Here is an 18,236-nt window from a genome sequence, read left to right on the forward strand (position 1 = left end):
GCCAGGAAAACACACAGGCACGGTTGCTCTCTGCATCTCAAATCCCTCTGGCCAGAAGGTCCCTGCACTGTCACACAGAATGGAACACATCCTCCCACCGCAGCGGCTGGGAAAGCACTACCTGCAACTCACGGGAGGGCCAGGACTGACCCTGGTAATACCGGGCGGGGCACTGGGGCCCCACCGCTCTGCAGAATAAGGTTTCCATCAAGGGGACACCGCCAGGCCCATGGGGAGGAAGCCTTGGACCAAGACTGTTGCACACCCATCCCCAGTGTCCCCAGGAAGGGCCACAATACTTACGAGAGGGAGGATGGGATGGGGGGTAAGACGGGGGAATAAGGAGAGGAAGGAAGAATGGAGGGAGAGGGGAAGAGGAGAGGACCGGGGGAGGAAGGAGGGGTGGAAACAAACTGAGGAGACTGCTCTTGATTTTGAGAACCCGACACAACTGCCTCCCAGGTGGCAAGTACCCATGCGCCTTTTACCCACAAGGACCTGGGTCAAAGAGAACTCCCAGGACACCAATAGAACAGGCAGTGGGACCCCCAGAAGGTTCTTTGTTGCTTCTCCAGCAGCTGGCTCTAAGGCAGAAAGAGGGCCCCCACTTCTCAGTCCGCAGACCTTGGGTCTTTTTATCACTAGCTGCCTGCTGCCAGGGAACTTGGGTCCCCTTCCCCTGGGGGAGTCCCCTCCTCAGTGTCACCCCTACCCCTCAGCTCTTCCTGGTTCCATTCCTGACACTTCCCCAGAAAGACTGCAACTGGAAACACTGCCAAGCCAGAAAAGCACAGCACACAGGGGCTTGACTGGGGGGTGGGCGCTTGAAAATCTTCATCTGTTTTCAGAGGAAGAAAAACACTCATGGCTGCACAGACAGCACCGGCGATCCAGAACATTCCCTAGCTGTTCTTTAACCAGGCAGGAAATGCCACCCTCAACAGTCCAAGGCTGGTGCTGAGTGGCAGATTCAAATCTCAACCCCATCCCCCTGACACAGAAGCCCAGGCTAAGCTCCTCCAGTGGCTTTGGTTCTTTCCTTTCCGAATGGAAATCCAAACAATCTCCACCCTCTCTTGTGGGAAGGTCAAATCTTGACTTCCTGCAGGGAGGTGTACAGCGAGTTCAGCGAAACTTGGGGACTACAGAGAAAACGAAACTGAACTAAGTGTGTGGGTTACAGGGCCACAGCCAGTACTCCTAGCAGGTCCCACACATTGTTCTTCAACAGAGTCCTCAGAGCCACGCACTGTCAGTGCCAAAGAGAAAACACAAGACAGGTCAAATTTGATGCATGTCACATCAACCACCTGCCCTGCGGCGCTGGATGAACCGGAAACAGAGGGGCAGGGAATTCTGAGTGAGGAGAGAACAAGCCCAGGAGCACCGGCTAGCCATCCCTTACGCCGTCGAGAGCAAGGACACATGGAAAGGCTTCCTGGTAAGGAAGAGCCGAGTCCACGAGTGCGTGAGTACCTCTGCAGGGTTTGTTCCCATCCCCGCAGAACAAGAAAGAACGCACAGAACACACAGCCACGTCTGCTCAACCTCCATGATCACTGGCCAGTCTCACTATAAGGTAACACCCTCCACCTTGGAATCAACACAAGGTACATCATACAATCCAATCAGTCTTGAATCAAGTAAGCTCTCCCCAAGTTTCCTTCTGAGGTCCAGCGCAGCCCCCGACAGACCCCAGGCCCCTTCCCCTGAGGGTGGGAGTGGGGGATGCCGAGGGTGGGGATGGGGAGCGCGGTGGGGACAGCGCAGAAAGGGCGTCTGCAGGAACAGCCCGTCTTGCCATTTCTCCTAACACATTTTTTTTTTCAAATGTGGGAGGTAAATTACTCGAGTTCATTACAAAGCTCTTTGAAGGCTACATCCAAGCGGTAAAGCAGAGAACGTACAATCCCTCACTTCTCCACCACCAGCCTGTCACTCAGGCACGTCGATTCCGCCTGCCGGCTGTCTCTTGAACCTGCTCACTTTGCAGAATTCATTCATTTTTGCTTCAAATATTTAAAGAGCTGCCTAAGTGCTCTGCTTCCTCTCTGCCCTGCTCCCGAGGGACCCGCGTCTGCCTTTTAAACGCCCAGATCTGATGACCTTGCACCCTGTGATGGTTCCCCTATCTTCCAACTCAAGTCCAAACTCCTTAGTGGCTTAAAAGGCTCAGTGCCAAAGGGTCCCTGAAATCCTCTGTACTTGTATGCCCAACATCACGCTCACACCAGCCACCAGATGCTGTTACCACCTTCTGACACCCTTGGAGGGACACATTCACCTGGCACTTCCAGGTGAGACACGTGCGGACAGCTCTCCTGTGACTCATGCGGCACCTGGACACCCCGACCCTACAGGCCTGATGGGGGACGCAGATCGGCTCCTCCATGGCTGGCACACAACTTTTACTGCGCCTTCCTGAAAAGGTTTAAAGCTGAAGGACAATTTCCAGGCTTGTTTCCAGTGGGATTTAGATCCAATCAGATGCATTCACTTGGGACTGGAATGCTGAGCAGGATTAGGGTTGGAGGAACAGAATGGAGCAAGGAGTGCCCTGGCTCTGAGCTAAGGCTGCAGAGGCAGCCTCCGTCCCGCCGCTGGGGCCAGGCCTGACAGGCAAGCCATCCCTGCGTGACTGCCCCCAGACCCTCCCACCATTCTGCTGGCACCTACTGCCCCAGGCCAAACCTTTTCTGCTTAAAACAGCTAGAGTGAGTTCTCCATGGCTGAGCCCGACAGACCCATTTACTCGTGGTTTCCAGCACTCCATGAGAAATCCACGGACAGTAGACACAGCCTAGTCCACAACTGGGCATAAGCCCAGCACCTGCGCATACTAAACAGATGGACAGAACTGAACACGGAAAATTAATGAGAATTAAAAACAGAAAAGCTATTCTAGAACCCTTGATTCTTCAATCAATCACAAGGATAAAAGGTGATAAAAATCAAAGAAACTACACTTATCTTCACAAGTCCACTCGGGCCAAGAAAACCACCCCTCCAGAAGAAAACCATGTTCTCAGATGCACAGAAACAGCTGGCCCAGAGAGAAGAAACTGCAACACTCGGAGAACTGTGTCTTGCCATACAAGAATTCTGTGTCCTGGAGCCAGAGGGAAAGAGCTGCCAGCTCGGGCCCAGCCCCTGCCAGCCCCTCTGCAAGTCCCGGAGCCCACACAAATGACCTCAGGGTGCAGTCTTCACCTCCATCTCAGAAGTCACAACACCTGTTTCCCAGGCGGGCACTTTGACAAATTAAATGTGTTCTTATGTGCAGAAAGCACTTTGAAAACTCTAAAGTAGGACAAATGTCCAGACTTTCTAACATTAGCCATTTCCTTTATAAGAGACAGAGTCTTACAGAGGAAGTCACTCACAGACACCAATACTGCTGCAACTGTGTTGCAGACCCCATCCCAGGTCCAAGACCACAGAGAACCAATGATAAGAAACCACCTCAGCTCTCCTGGCTCTCACTGCCCAACAACCATGGAAAGTCCACTAACGGGTCATTTACCACAGAAAGGCCCTCTAAAACATGATAGCTTCATGCCGCATGTCTCAAATAATGCTTGACAGAGTCTCCTCATGCCCAAGCTACCATGCAGAGAGGAGAAACCTGGAAGCTCACTGAAGCCACCCAATGCAGGTGGAGGTTTCACAGGAGAGTGACAAAGGTGGGCGGAGGCAAGATGAATGGGTGGCCTGTCCTCCCCCCACCTTCCCAGCTGCCTCTAGTATAAGCTTTTCTCTTTCTGGACAGAAAACAGTTGACAAGTCACCAACATCCCCTCTTCCATTCTTCCAGTCGGCAACTTTGCTTTTTTAGGTCAGGTGCTTCCCTTAGGAAATGATACAAGAACTGTATTTCCATTACAAATGAATTGTTACTCAAACAATTTTCTTTACTGCATTATTAATTTACCCATTTAACAACAAATGAAAAGTCTAAATGTCAACATCAGATAAATGCAAGAAACCAGCCTAGCAAGAATGTCACAAACACAAACATGGAAAATGAAGCTACGTCTCACTCTAAATTGTGGCAAGCAAAAATGAACACAATGGCAGAAAGTCTGACATTCCCTGGACCAAGTGCTACTAAGTAAGTCAGGGTCTTGATTCTTCCCCCGAGCATTTCAGATGTCAGGTACTCTGTCCCTCCCATGTGTGGCTATGGAGCAGCCACCACCCAGGAGAGTACCCAAGAACTTGGTAAGTTTTCAGACCCAAAAATATGGATCAGCCTTCTGACAACAACATAAAAGAATGAATTAAACCACTCTGTGCCATCCTTAGGAGATAATGCATACCTTTCCAAGTGAACCTCTATTAGCTTTTGCCAAAAACTAACTAAAACCTGAGGGTCTCTTTCTACTTAGGTGCCTTAAAACCCTGTTTTATATAGACACACATATAGAAAACAGTATTTCACTGGTGGTTGTCTGAAGGTTACTTATACTCACACAAATGTGGTTTCAAAATGCGACCTCCAGTTTTTTGACTCTGTTCCCAAAGATGGAGTCTTAATTCCCTCCCCTGCAATTGGGGCTGGACTCACTTCTAACTATGGCAGAGGAAGTGACCCTGACTACAATAAAAGGTGTCATGGTGGTACCCCAAAATTCATGTCCACCTGGAACCTGTAAGTGAACCTATGAAAAACCTATTTAGAAACAGGGTCTATGCAGACGTAATTCAGTTAAAATGAAGTCACAAGGGTGGGTGCTAAAACAACATGACTAAAATGAAGCGGCCAAGGTCCAGAGACGCAGAGGGACGATGGCCCTGTGAGGATGGGGACAGAGACTGGAGTGATACACCAGCTGGTCAAGGCATGTCAAAGACTGCCAGCAGAAGCGACAAGAGGCAGGGAAGAGTCCTCTTTGAGGTCCTGCTGACACCGACTTTGTACTTCCAAACCTCCAGACAGTGCAAGAATCGATTTTTGTTGCTTTAAGCCACCCAGTTTATGGTCATTTGTTACAGCAATCCTGGGAAACTCATACTACCCTGTTTCCTCGAAAATCAGACCTAGCCGGACCATCAGCTCTAATGCGTCTTTTGGAGCAAAAATTAATATAAGATAATAAATAAAGATAATAAATAAAGACCCGGTCTTACATTATACTATATAAGACTTAGTATTATATTATATTATATTATACCCAGTCTTATAGTAAAATAAGACCAGGTTTTACGTTAATTTTTGCTCCAAAAGATGCATTAGAGCTGATGGTCCGGCTAGGTCTGATTTTCGGGGAAACACGAAATGTCTAGTTCTTATTCAATTCAGTTAAAGCAGATTTCAGGCACACAAATAGAGCCACCCACACATGAGAAAAGTATACAGCAAGTAGGAAGCATTTTACTATAACAGCATTAAAATTGGAATAATTCCCAGGGATGCAATATACGTTTGTGAATATGGGAAAGTACTCTGCAAATGAAAGAAAATGTATTTCTCACATTTTAAACAAGGTACATAATAAAAGTCTGAGGCCCTACCTAGAAATGGTTCCTTTCCTGGTGAATTACAGAAATGGTTCCTTTTCTGGTGAATTACACTAGTTCATACAGAAGCCAAGTGTACCTTCAAGATAATGGATCTCAGAATACCACCTCCTCCCAATAAATCAAGTATTTCAGAGAGAAAAGTACATGGAAAAGCTAAACTCTTCTAGGTAATAAATGGTCACGAGTCTGATGCACTTCAGAAAAGATGACATTCCTAACTCACACCTTTACACAATTTAATAAAGAAGAAAATACAGTCACCCATTCCTAAGGAAAACAGAAAACGCAAGCCATATAAAGCTTAGATATGTTAATTAACAGGAAGCCCCTTTTTAATCTGTGTTGGATCTGATTTTATTTTTTTAACTTAAAATCCAGCACTCGAGTCTACTTTCATTGTTAGTACTTATTTCGAGGTCTGCAACTCTTCCAATCCATGAGCACAAATGTTATTCCTCTTTGAGACACATTTATCACCATTGCAAAAGGTTTTACAACAAGCCCACCCACGGACTAATGGGCAGATGGGGGGGAGATACCCAAAGCTTGACCAAGAGACCAATTCCATATAATTACATAAATATAGACACAGCCATTTATCCTCCCATCGAGAAGAACCTGACAGCATATAAACTGATATTTAGAACAGATTGAAAGGAAAACAAAGCAAGTCTTGCCTTTTCATCCTGGTGTAGCTTGTTGACACTCTCCATCTGAAAATTGTGGCTGGACTGGATTTTGTCGAGCTGTTCCCGTTGCTTCTCCAGCTCTCCCTGAAACTCATTCTTTTTCAGCTCCACAGCGCCTCTCTCCGCGGCCGCCCTGCGGACCCTGCCTTCCAGCTCCATGATTCGAGTCTACAAGGACACCACAGTGTAAGGGCAAAGGTCAAGCCACCCGTAGAGACCAGCCCATCTGAGCTCTCTCAGCAAAGACAACACTGGAGCCCAAAGTTAGCAGCAAGCCTTATACACGGTGTACCGTGTCTCCCCAAAAATGAGACCTAGCGGACCATCAGCTCTAATGCGCCTTCTGCAGCAAAAATTAATAGAAGACCCGGTATTACAGTAAAATAAGATCAGGTCTTATATAATGTAATGTAATGTAATATAATATAATGTAATACCGGGTCTTCTATTAATTTTTGCTCCAAAAGACGCATTAGAGCTGATTGTCCAGCTAGGTCTTATTTTCAGGGAAACACAGCATTCCCAAGGCTCAAACTTTTTAGTCAACTGTGTTGACACTACAGGTTTTTCTAGAGAAACGGTGCTAGAAGTGAGGAATTCACTTCTCTGAGCTTCTGTCTCCACTGCATGTCTCCATGGAAACACCCACCACACCCCTCCACAGGAATTTTGTGAGGTTTAAATAAGTACGTAAAATGCCTCATGCTTTACCTGGTGTGAGCTGGTACTCAAATATTTAGTTCCTTTTCCCCACTGACAGAGCACTTAATCACGCTTTATCAGACAAAATTTAAAAAACAGATTCAGTTCTCCAACACTGGGCAACGAGACCACATCTGCCCAAGAGAACACAGCTCTGGTGGAAGCTGAGACAAAGGCACTACAACCCTGGATAGGTAAACATGGAAGGAGGAAAAACACTCAAGTGGGATGAAGTTCCATGGCTAAGAGCCCAAGCTCTGCCATCACAAAGACTGGGTTGGAATCCCAGCTCCCCCAGTACGTTACCTCTTGGTGCCTCAGTTTGCCCACCTATGCGATGGGGAAAATAAAGTACCTACCTTGTAGACTTTGTGTACAAAACATGATGATGTATGTAATGTACTGTTAAAGAAAAATTATTCTGATGCTTGTTAAAACGGTAAAGAAAACTTTATTCAAGACTATCACAACTCGGGTCATGACTACGGCAGGAGGGGAGAGAAACCATGCTTCACTCTGAATACAGCAAAGACAGCAGAGGATTTCCACAGGCAATGAGCAGACTGAGGTGGTGAATGGGTGGAAAAGTATTAAGAGGAGACACCGAGGGAGGGGGACTTTTGCTTATCTGGGCTAATAGGATTCCTGCGAACGGCGGGCTTAGACGTCAAGAATGAGAAGGAGGAGCTTGATCACATGTCAGGGGCAGAGGGATGACTTAGCATGACTCTCTGCTAAGCTTGGGCTGGGCAGGCCAAAACCAGGATGAGGGGGAGGGGCCAAGATGGAGGCCTCGTTGAAAAGAGGGCCCCGAGGAGCCCAACTGAAGTTTCGCCAAGGAGACTGGTTATCATTACTCAGCTCTGCCTTACCCACCATGGGCCACAATAAACAGGAAAGCTAAAATGATCACCACCATCAAATGAGGGTGATAAAGACTGGTCCCCCCAAAACCCCATTTCTCACCCCCATTATCCCACTACACTTCCGATACCACCCTTTGATACCGAGTGTGGCCGGGAGGACAGGAATGGGTTGTGGTCAGCGCACACTTCAGCAAGCTGTCTTCCCAGGACCAGCCCAAACGGCTCCACTAAAAGTTGTTACTGCATGGAAAACGCAGAGGCGTGCTCTGACAGCAATCCTAAGAAGTCACAAGGGGGTCCTCTCCCACAGAAGAGCAGAGCTGGTGTGGAGTCAGGCCCCGGGCTGGGTGGGGCACATGCTGAGCCCGAACTCACGTTTCAGCGAGTGCACACCACCGAGCGCAGTGCCTCAGGTGGCGATAAACAGCAAGCTCTCGCGCGCACGCCATCACCCAGCAATATTAAACACTCTGTGACATGCAGACGAGCAAAACACCTGGAGATCCACGCTTCGGGAGCTCGCGATCCAGTAGTTGAAGCCCAAGACAATGACACAGGCCACCAGGGCAGCCAGCACAAGGGGCGGCGACTTCATGGTCCGACGCCCGTTTCCCAGTGCCATCATCTCAAAGGCCAGGCTGAGAATCTGCCAAATAAAAACAAACAGGAGCTCAGTACTAGTCCACATCCATCGTCCCAACCAACAGGAAGGCACCCTGCCCTGAAGCATGACTGGCGTCTCCTTGAAACACGAAGCTGGCGATGGAGAACAGGTACCGCAGCCTATCCAGCAGCCAGTGGTGTCTGTCCTGGGCATAGGGCTGGCTCCCTGTCGGCCTGAGACCTCGGGCAAGTAATTTCTCTCACTTCCGTTTCCTCATCTGTAAAATGGGGATAATTATAGCACCTACTTCCGTGGTAGACTTTGAAAATGAATCATCTCCATAAACAGCAACAGCAAATGTTAGGAGTTTCCACATCCAACTAGAAAGCATCCACTTTTCATTATGCTCCAAAGAGGCTTTTTTGATTTGATTTCTAAGAGGGTTTGTTTTTTTTGAAAACTCTTTGACAGAATTACTAACAACATCTGATTAAAGCGTTTTTGTTGTTCTTTGTTGTTGTTGTTTTAAGGAGGGCACAGCGCACAGTGGCCCATGCGGGGATCAAACCTGCCGCCACCATGGTGTTATCAGCACCACACTCTAACCAACTGAGCTAACCGGCCACCCCTGAAGGTTTCTTGAGCAAAGCAGGAAAGCGTCCTGGAGGAGTTCTGACAGCAATCCTCGGGAGTCACAGTGAATTTGCACTGTGTGTTAAGTCACAGGGACACACGGAAAGGAGGCCTCCACCTGGCTTCCCTCCTTTCTCTCCCGTCAGAGCCCTGATCTGTGCGACCACAGCACATCCAAGTCACCAAGAGACTTTGAGAGCTGCTGAGAGCACGGAGCTTCTTAAAAGAAACACATGTATGCATGTAGCTTACAAGAAAGGAGCCATCAATTTTGTTCATGGGCTTCAACTCAACATGAGGTCTGGCTGGATCCCAGCCTTAGTCACCAAAGAAGAGGAAAGTTGATTTTGCCGACAGGCTTTTGCTGAGCCAGGTAAAACAGGACCTTATCAGACAGAGGGCAACGCAAGCAATAAAGGCTATTTCTGAGGCTTTTATGCCAGGTTGGGCAGGCAATGGAGGAAGAGGGAGGAGGGTGAATGAGGAAAGGGGTGGAGGGGGAGGAAATATCACTGGGGACTCACCTTTGTGGTAAAGCTCTTGTGAGAACACAGGAAAGTTGAAAGCCAGCTCTCACCCTATGGTATTTCTACGTGTGTCACTGGGAGAGACAGTCTCTTTCATAATACAGGTTGTGGGGACAAAGCCCCAAAAGGCAGTTTCCAGGCTCTCGGACTCACATAGAAAGGTGCTGGCTCGGGTAGTAAATGGCCATCAACTGTAATCAGATAGCCATCAGCTGTAACCCGTAAGCCATTGGCCACTAATATAACTGCTGGGGCTACGCTAGCAGAAAAAGAATGGGGGCTAGCAAGAGCGGATTGCAGAGAGGCAGATGCCGCCGGCGAGAATAAATTGGTTTGACTCCCTTACTTATGGCTCCGTGGGTGTTCCTTTTTGGCCTCACCATGTCCTGCGTTCTTATGTGGGGAGCGGGAGCAGGAGCAGGGACCCCGCCGGACGCCCCGCATGACAAATGGCACAGCGAGCAGGGTCCCCTGCACGACACAGGTGCACCTCGTTTTACTGTTCTTTGGTTTACTGAGGTTCACAGGTGCAGTGTTTTTAATAAATAGACAGCAAGGCCCTCCACCAGCAAAAACATCATGACTCGCTTTCTTGTAAGTGGTGGCCTGGAACTGAACCCGCAAAATCTGAGGTATGCCTGCACCAAGATGTGGACCCCACTCCTCCACTTCTAATTCAACAGACTGAGAGCAGGGCCCATGAGTAGGTATTTTTAATCTCCCCAGGAGATTCTATAATAATATGCAGCCACTCTTCTTGATGTCAATCTTGATGCATTTACAAGCATCAATACATATTTTTTAATCCAAACAAGATCATTTACACTGTTCTACACATGTTGTGAATCACTTAGTAATACACCCTGTCACTTTTCTCCTTTCGTAAATTAAATTTCTAAAAAAATTTTGATAGAGCTTACCATGCTGGATTCCAAAGCATTTCCAGTAATTTACCCTCCCACAAGCTGTATGAGAATTATCTGTATTCTCACACAATAACACACAAACTTTTTAATGTCTGGCAATCTCATTAGTAATGATATTTAAAATATATTTCTTTAGTTATAAGCCTAAATGATCATCTTTTCATTCACTGGCCATATGTATGTTCATTTGGTGAAATACATTTTTATATTCTTTGCCCATTTTAAACTGGGGTGTTCATCTTACTGATTTGTAAGAGCTCTTTGTATATTAAAGATAAACTGTTTGGTCTTTCATGGGTTATTTTTCTCAATTTTTCATTTGTCCTTTGACTTTCTGTGGGGACAGAGCCAGGAGTACGGTTTCCAGGCTCTTGGCCTCACGTGGAAAAGTGCTGGCTCAGGTAGTAAATGGCCATCAGCTGTAACCAGTGAGCCATTGGCCACTAATATAACTGCTGTGGCTACGCTACCAGAAAATGGGGGCTAGCAAGAAGATGGTAGCTGAGCTAGCAAGAGCAAATTGCAGTCAGCACAACGGATTGCAGCTACCAAGTGAGGTTGGCTGGCAGAGAGAGAAGTGGACTGCAGGTTGTAGATAGTGTGGCTCCTGTTTCCTGTGTCTCCCACTGTCCTGCGGGGTGTCCGGCGGGGCGGCCTGCGGGGCTCCCGCTCCCCACATAAGAACGCAGGACATGGTGAGGCCAAAAAGGAACACCCACGGAGCCATAGGTAGGGGAGTCATACCACTATGGTCTCAATGGAGGCTGGGTTTACACGACATGCGACCTGCTGTCCGCTTTGCTGCCAACCGACCAACTTTCCTCGACTCTCCTTACTCTCCTTCAGTCTCCTCCTTCAGTCTCCTCCTTCAGTCTCCTCCTTCAGTCTCCTCCTTCACTCTCCTCCTTCACTCTCCTCGGCTCCCCTCCGTAGCTGCGGCAGTTATATTAGTGACCAATGGCTTAATGGCGACAGCTGATGGCCAACCAGCCACAGCTGATGGCCATCCACTATCTGAGCCAGCACGTCTCCACATGAGGCCGAGAGCCTGGAAACTGCTTTCTGGGGCTCTGTCCCCAAACCCACCCAGCCACCAGCAAGAGTATAGTGGTATGGCTCCCCTACCTATGGCTCGTGGGTGTTTCTTTTTGGCCTCATCATGTCCTGAGCTCTTATGTGGGGAGCAGGACCAGAGACCCCGCATGCCACCCGGCGTGACACTTTCTCTATGCAATTTTTTGCCCATAGTTTTTGGTTGTTGATGGTGTTTTTAAAATAACCTCATCTTGTCAATCTTTTATTACTTCTGGATTTTGTTTAGACTTAGAAAGACATTTCCTACTCTAATTTTAGAAATACATTTACCCATATCTCCTCTCAACATATTTATGGTTTCATATTTATATTTAAATCGTTCATCCACTTGGAATTCCTTTTTAATGTAAGGAGAAAGGCAATACAAAGAATACAACCTTTTTTTTTTTTTTTTTTTTGGTAATGGCTAGCCAGTTCCTTCAGCACCCTTACTGAATAACCTATTTTTATCTAGTGTCTTGAAAGGCTATTTTGGTCATATACTTAATTCCCTAACAATATACTTTAAGATGGGATCCCTGCATGACCTTTTGTTTTTACAGCAGTTATAGGTCGGTGGGCGGGTGTACTATAAGTTTGAAAACAGAATATCAACTTCAAGGGAAGTGTATAAATGATTGTTTAATATTCTCCTTCCTTTAGCCACTCACAATCAAAAATTTACTGAGCAGCCGCCACGAGTCAGGTATTATGCTAGCACCAGGAAGTTTAGGGCAGCGTTTAGAGAACACTGAAAACCAACTGCCCGTGTCAGATCCTGGTTCCACCTTTTAGGAGCCAAAGGACCCCTCCCCCGCGCCTCACTGTCCTCCTTGGTTATTGAGGATTAAATGAGTTAAGATATTAGAAGCGCTTTAGAACCACATCTAGCACATAGTAATTGCTCGATAAATGTTGACTATTATTATTAGAGATGGAAAAGTGAATAACAAATTATTTCTAGATCCAGTCTATTCCTATTTTATAAGGAAAAGGTGATGAATGTTTTCCTTCCACGATCATCCTACTTTATAGGAACCAGCCATCTGCAATCCTCCTATTGAGCCTCCTGTCAATTGTAGCAGCAGTAACTGCCATCACCTGGGGCTGACTCACAGATGTCGCTGCAGCAGTAGACAACCCAGACCCGGACCGAACAATGAAAAAGAGAGGAAGCTGAGGAAGCTGAACACAAGTACAGTCTCAGGAGCCCCTCACTGTGACCCAGAACTCGGCTGCCCAGCTGTCCGGAGGGGACCGTTAGGAGAGCCCTGGGCTCCAGATGGACATAGGGCTGCCCAGGTAAGAAGGTGACCACGGGGAAGGACGTGCCAATGCTCAGTCTTCAGGTTTACAAGGTGTTCCACCACTGACTTACGGGACTGTAGAAACCACTGCTGCTGAAAATAAAGGAATGGATACAGGTGACAAATGACAAAGACTGATGAAGAGTGTGGGCAGTAACTCAGAGCCACAGTTTACAGTTGGCAAATATTATACCATAAACACTCTCCTTTCCCCACCGTAGAATTTATGTGGACTTGAGGGGGTGATGAAAGTGGTGGGAGATATATTATGTTTGATATATTAATATTCACTATAAATTAGGCTTCAGAATGTGTTTTCTCTCGTATTTGATGATAGGCATCTTGACATGGTGAAAAATGATTAACCTAAATCAGCTAAACTATGAAACCCCAGATTTCCCTGCAATGAAAGTCGTATGTTTCCTCATTAAAAGTGTCTTGGTAAATTGGAAAAATTATGAAAAAACTGCAGGTTATTTCCTGCTGGCTAAATTAATTTTAAGAATTTGCCCTACTGGTTAAAATCATTGGCTTATAAGACAAAAATTTTTATAAGAGAGCAGAGACCTCTAATTACTTTTATTGAAAATAAAGAAGCATATGAAAATGGGCAACCTGTCAAATGCATGAGCCCTTTGAACCTTCTAGTTAAAATACTTTTTCTTTCCATTTCCTTATTTTCACATTGGGGTTTTTAATCATATGGGCAAAAACACTATATATGAGCAATCAAATCAGATTAGCTTGTTGGACCAATGTCAACATCGAGAGACAATGCAGCTTCTCTAAGCAGTGGGGGAGCTGCACCTTTATTCCTTCTCAGGAAATGGCCTCACCTGGATCTTGGAGAGCTGAGGTGCAGAGCAGGAAATTCAGAGGTCACTACGTGAGCAAACAGACCTGAGCAGCCCCAGCTCAGTGCCAGGGGCTGTGAGGTGCTTGGTCTCTGACATTTTTTATGAGGGGTTAGAAATAGTCTACCCTATTCCAAGAATATCTCCAAATGAGGTCAGCAAACCAAGATCCACAGGCGACAGTCAGCCTATTTTGATATAGAAAAAAATAGGAAAAGAAAAGGAATAATCCATCAGCTATAATGACAGAGACCAGATGTGATGGGTTAGGCCCTCCATTTCTAACAGCGCTGAAATCAGAGAACCATAGTTAATCTTTTTTTCTAAATCACTCATTAGTATATCACTTTGCCTCTTCTAAGAATTCACCAAGGTGATACTTTTAAAAGGTGATAATTAGCCAATGAGTCATCTTGAAGTTCCAGCCCACTGAGCTTCCAAAGACTGCAGCCCTGGCCAATATCATATAGAGTAGAAGAACGACTCAGCTGAGCCCAGGCTGACTCATGAGCAATAATAAATGATGGGTTTAAGTTTGGAGGTGATTTGTTAGAGAGCCATAGATAATCAAAATACAAATTGTCAAGTGAAAAAGTTCCAAAATAGTAATTATCACATGATCCCATTTTTGTTCAAAAATTTTAAAAAATATACTCAATAAATGAACATATTTTTATATCCACAAAAAACATAGCAAATGTTTATGAGGAAGGATACATATAAGCTGTAGTGAGAGTAGAATGTATAGAGGAGAGGAAGAGATGAAGTTTTCATTTTTTACTTTTGTCATGCAGGGACTCAGCTCCAGCTGAGAACGCAGGACATGGTGAGGCCAAAAAGGAACACCCACGGAGCCATAGATAGGCAAGTCATACCGCTATAGTCTCGCTGGCGGCTGGGTTGGAAATATAGAAAGCAGGATCCACTTGATCCGCCATCCGCTTCTCTGCCAACCAACCAACAACCCCTTGCTAACTGCAATCTGCTCTTGGTAGCTCAGCCATGGCAGTTATATCAGTGGACAAAGGCTAACTGGTTACAGCTGACGGCCAACTAGTTACATGTGATAACCGGAGCCAGAACCTTTCCACTTGAGGCTGAGAGCATGGAAACTGCTCCCTGGGACTCTGTCCCCACAAATTTATAAAATCTTTTTCTCCTCAATGAGCATATTTTTAATACAGAAACCAAACAGTAACAATAAAAAATTAAGGAGGAAGATGTATATTAATAACATTAGCACGTTCTAAAACTGATTTCTAACATTCCCAGATTAAATCACAGTATTTTACAGTTTCTCCTAAAACAAAATTATACCCCATACATACATCATGAAGTAGGAAAAAAACAAAACTGAACTCATTCAGACTCCAAGGCTCACTTCTGTGAGGGAACCCACCACTGAGGACGCCAAGGTGGCAAGAACGATCTGTCTTCAAGTGACACAAAGAAGACATGGTCCCCATCACGAGCCTTGGGCAGGTCGTCGAGACGAGATGTAATGCAGTGTGAGAACATGTTTCTAACTGGGTGATGGGAAGTTACTCATCTCCCAACCCCCCTGGGCTCACCTATAAAGGGATAACCTCGGTGTATGTCTCCCAATGCTGGAAAATTAAATGAGAGCATTTACTTGGTACCAAGTAAAAGGGGCTGTCATGATATTACTTGATTTTTTTTGTCTTAGTTTAATAAGGGAAGTATTATTAGATAGCCCTGAAGGGTTTTAAAGAAAAATAAGATCAAAATGTTGTAGAAAATCTGAGAAGGCCTTTTTTTTCCTTCAAGTGTAGGAAATTTCTGTGTGAATCAAAGTAGACTCTCTGGGAATTTAGGAAGCACTTCTTAAATGTCAAGCCAAGTCTGTCTTTTACGGTAATCTCATTAGTAACTTGTAGTGTAAAAAAGAAAACCACAATCTAAGAATGTGTTTTTCGGAGGCAGATGAAATGCCACACACTCTTTCCTAAGGTGAGAGCAAAAGCATATAAAGATCATTCTTTCTACTTTTACAAATGTTTAGAAAAAAATTAACAAAGCTTTTGGGCTTTTTGTTGTTGTTGACAAATAAAAAAGTGCGTTTTACTAATCCCACTTATGGATGTTATTTCTCAACCATGAGGCCACTGAAAAGAAATAAATCTTTTCCTGAGGCAACTTATTTTTTTCTCAAGATAAACAAAATAATAACAATGGTACAATTGAATTAAAGCCCAGAGCACAGGGGCTCTCATCCCTCATCCCAGCCTCCCTCCCCTCCTCCCCTTTGGCCACGCCAAGCCTTTTTAGAAGTGGGGATGGCCTTCAGGGACCATGCTGCCTTCAAGCTCCAGTTGACTAAAGTGCCTGCCAAGGGACCCTACTTCCCTGCTCATCACAGCCTGCTTGGTGACACTCCACCCTTCCAACTTTGCCCTACGGAGGCAGTTTGCCCAGGCTCTGCCCATCTACCCTAAGTGTTTCAGATGCCAACACCCAGCCTGCACTTGCACAGGATTGTCAGTAAGGTCAACAGTGCCCTCCCTGCTGGGGAAGGTGGACACATAAATGGACTGACGGTAGCCCCGTGTCCAACATGGTCAATAACCCTCACTGCTGTTTTTGCCCCAACCCTTGAAAAGATATGTAAATGAAAAATCTTGGCATCCCCCATCAATAACTGGACCTATGGCCAGCAGTTAGAAAGCAGATGGCATCCTTAGCTCCTAATAGCAGTCTCACTGCAATCTGCCCCGCCCCCCCCCCCCACACACACACACACTGGTTCCTCTCATCCTTGGTCTTTCATTTTTGAGCAAAACCAATGAAAAAAATACCATAACCTCTCCATAGGAGAACGAAATACATCTTGGAGAGCTAACCTTTTTCTTTAAACATCCTAAGAATTCAATGTCTTTTTGACCATTGACACCTTAAAAATTGAGTTCTGGCCTAAAGATAGTGTTAGCTAGTTACTGGGTTCTATTTACAAATACGTAAAGTAAAATTATTCTTCCCAATAACATGAGCTTATCTTAATCTTTTATGACACAAGAAGGAAGAGCTAGAATGCTCCAGGAGATCCAAAGATCTCCAAGAGATTCCATTGCTCCCGGGTCTCAAGTTCCAAAAAATTCATAAATACTACAAACTGCCTAAATTTGAGTCAATCTGATGGCCATAAGCCAAACGCAGAGTCACTCTAGAGCTGTTAAACATTTCATCAGGCTGCTGGACATGTTAATAATCTGCTCCTAGTAATGTCCCTCAACATTTGCATAATTTCTGTCTGTAGGGCCATGGAGACCCCAACCAGACAAAGGAAATCTCAAAACGGTGAAAGCCACACGAGTTTATTTATGCAAATTTGGAAATGGGACATCTGAAAATGACTAGCATCATATCATGGCATTCTGAGTATAATAATGATTCTTAAATTCCGCTAAAAAGAACGTTCATCAAAATAAGTAATTTTCCTATTGTGTTTTACCAAAAAAACATTAAAAATGTTAAACAGGTTGTGAAATATAAAGAGCATATAAACGCAGGAGACTCTTTTTTACAGCAGATCAAAAGTTTTATGGATCCTCCACGCTGCCAAAGGTGGAGAACTACCGGAGAGGGCCTGGAGCATCACTGAGATGGGCTCCACATGGGTTCCGGCGGCGCAGTCGCGGCCAGCACCCCGCGGCCAGCACCCCGCGGCCAGCACCCCGCGGCCAGCTCCAGGTCCCCTGCCAGGACGCGACCGCTGCCAACGTGGGCACCGCGACGGCCCGCGCGCCTCGGGGGTGGAGGGAGGAAGACGAGGTGAGGCGCGGCGCGGCCGGCCCTCCCTCCCGGCCCTCATGCCCATCGCGCCCTCAGCACGGGCCCTGGTACGGATTCGCGGACGCAAGCTTTTGACTTTCGATGCCGACGCGCGTGACCCAGCGCAGAACAAAAAGAATGGCTCCGCACCGCCGCAGCCTGGCCTCCGCAGGAGCAGGGAGCCCTCGCACGACCCCTCGGCGCCGGGGAACTGAGCCCAGCAGGTCCAGGCGGCCCGGGTGCAAAGGCCCCGGGCGACTCTGGAAGAAGGCTGCAGCCGGGGCGCGCGCTGGGCGGGGTCTCCGGGGACCGGGTTTCTGGGTGCGAGCCCGCGCCGAGAAGGGACGAGGAGGGAACGCGGCCGGGGCGCAGGGCGGCGACCAGCACGCCCGGGACGCGCGCCACTCACTCACCTCCCGCCGCGGCTCCCGTGGCCGCTGGGCGCCGCCAGGCTGGCGCTCAGACCACCCGCCGCGCTCCCGCCGCCGCCGGCCCCGCGCTCCCGCCGGCTCCCCGCCCAGCGCCCCGCGCAGCAGCCGGCGCCGCGGCGTCTCCCGCCTCCGCAGCGGCGAGTCCCCGCCCCCGGCAGCGCGGGCAGCGCGGGGAGGAGGCGGCGCCGCGAGCGCGGGGAGGAAGGGCCGAGGCCCGGGGCCGCCCCTCGGCGGAGCCGGGAGCCAATGCGGCGCCGCCTCCCCGCCGCCGGCCGCCGCGCCTCCTCGGCCGAGGGCACCGGGGCGCTCTT

The 18,236-nt window shown here is 47.3% G+C and overlaps 1 protein-coding gene across 1 annotated transcript in view; it reads right to left on the bottom strand.

The window, feature by feature from the left end:
- The window catches only part of GOLM1 (golgi membrane protein 1), a 51,452-nt gene extending 33,397 nt beyond the window's left edge, over positions 1 to 18,055 (bottom strand). Inside the window, exons 1-3 of the mRNA XM_081066781.1 lie at positions 17,908 to 18,055; positions 8,277 to 8,426; positions 6,201 to 6,380 (exon numbers count right to left, since the gene is read on the bottom strand). Coding sequence (XP_080922907.1) covers positions 6,201 to 6,380; positions 8,277 to 8,405 — 309 coding nt within the window. The 5' untranslated portion in view covers positions 8,406 to 8,426; positions 17,908 to 18,055. The remainder of the gene's footprint in view (positions 1 to 6,200; positions 6,381 to 8,276; positions 8,427 to 17,907) is intronic.
- Positions 18,056 to 18,236: the final 181 nt, after the last annotated feature.

Source organism: Rhinolophus hipposideros (genome assembly GCF_964194185.1).
Source record: "Rhinolophus hipposideros genome assembly, chromosome: 11".
NCBI classification, from domain to species: domain Eukaryota; kingdom Metazoa; phylum Chordata; class Mammalia; order Chiroptera; family Rhinolophidae; genus Rhinolophus; species Rhinolophus hipposideros.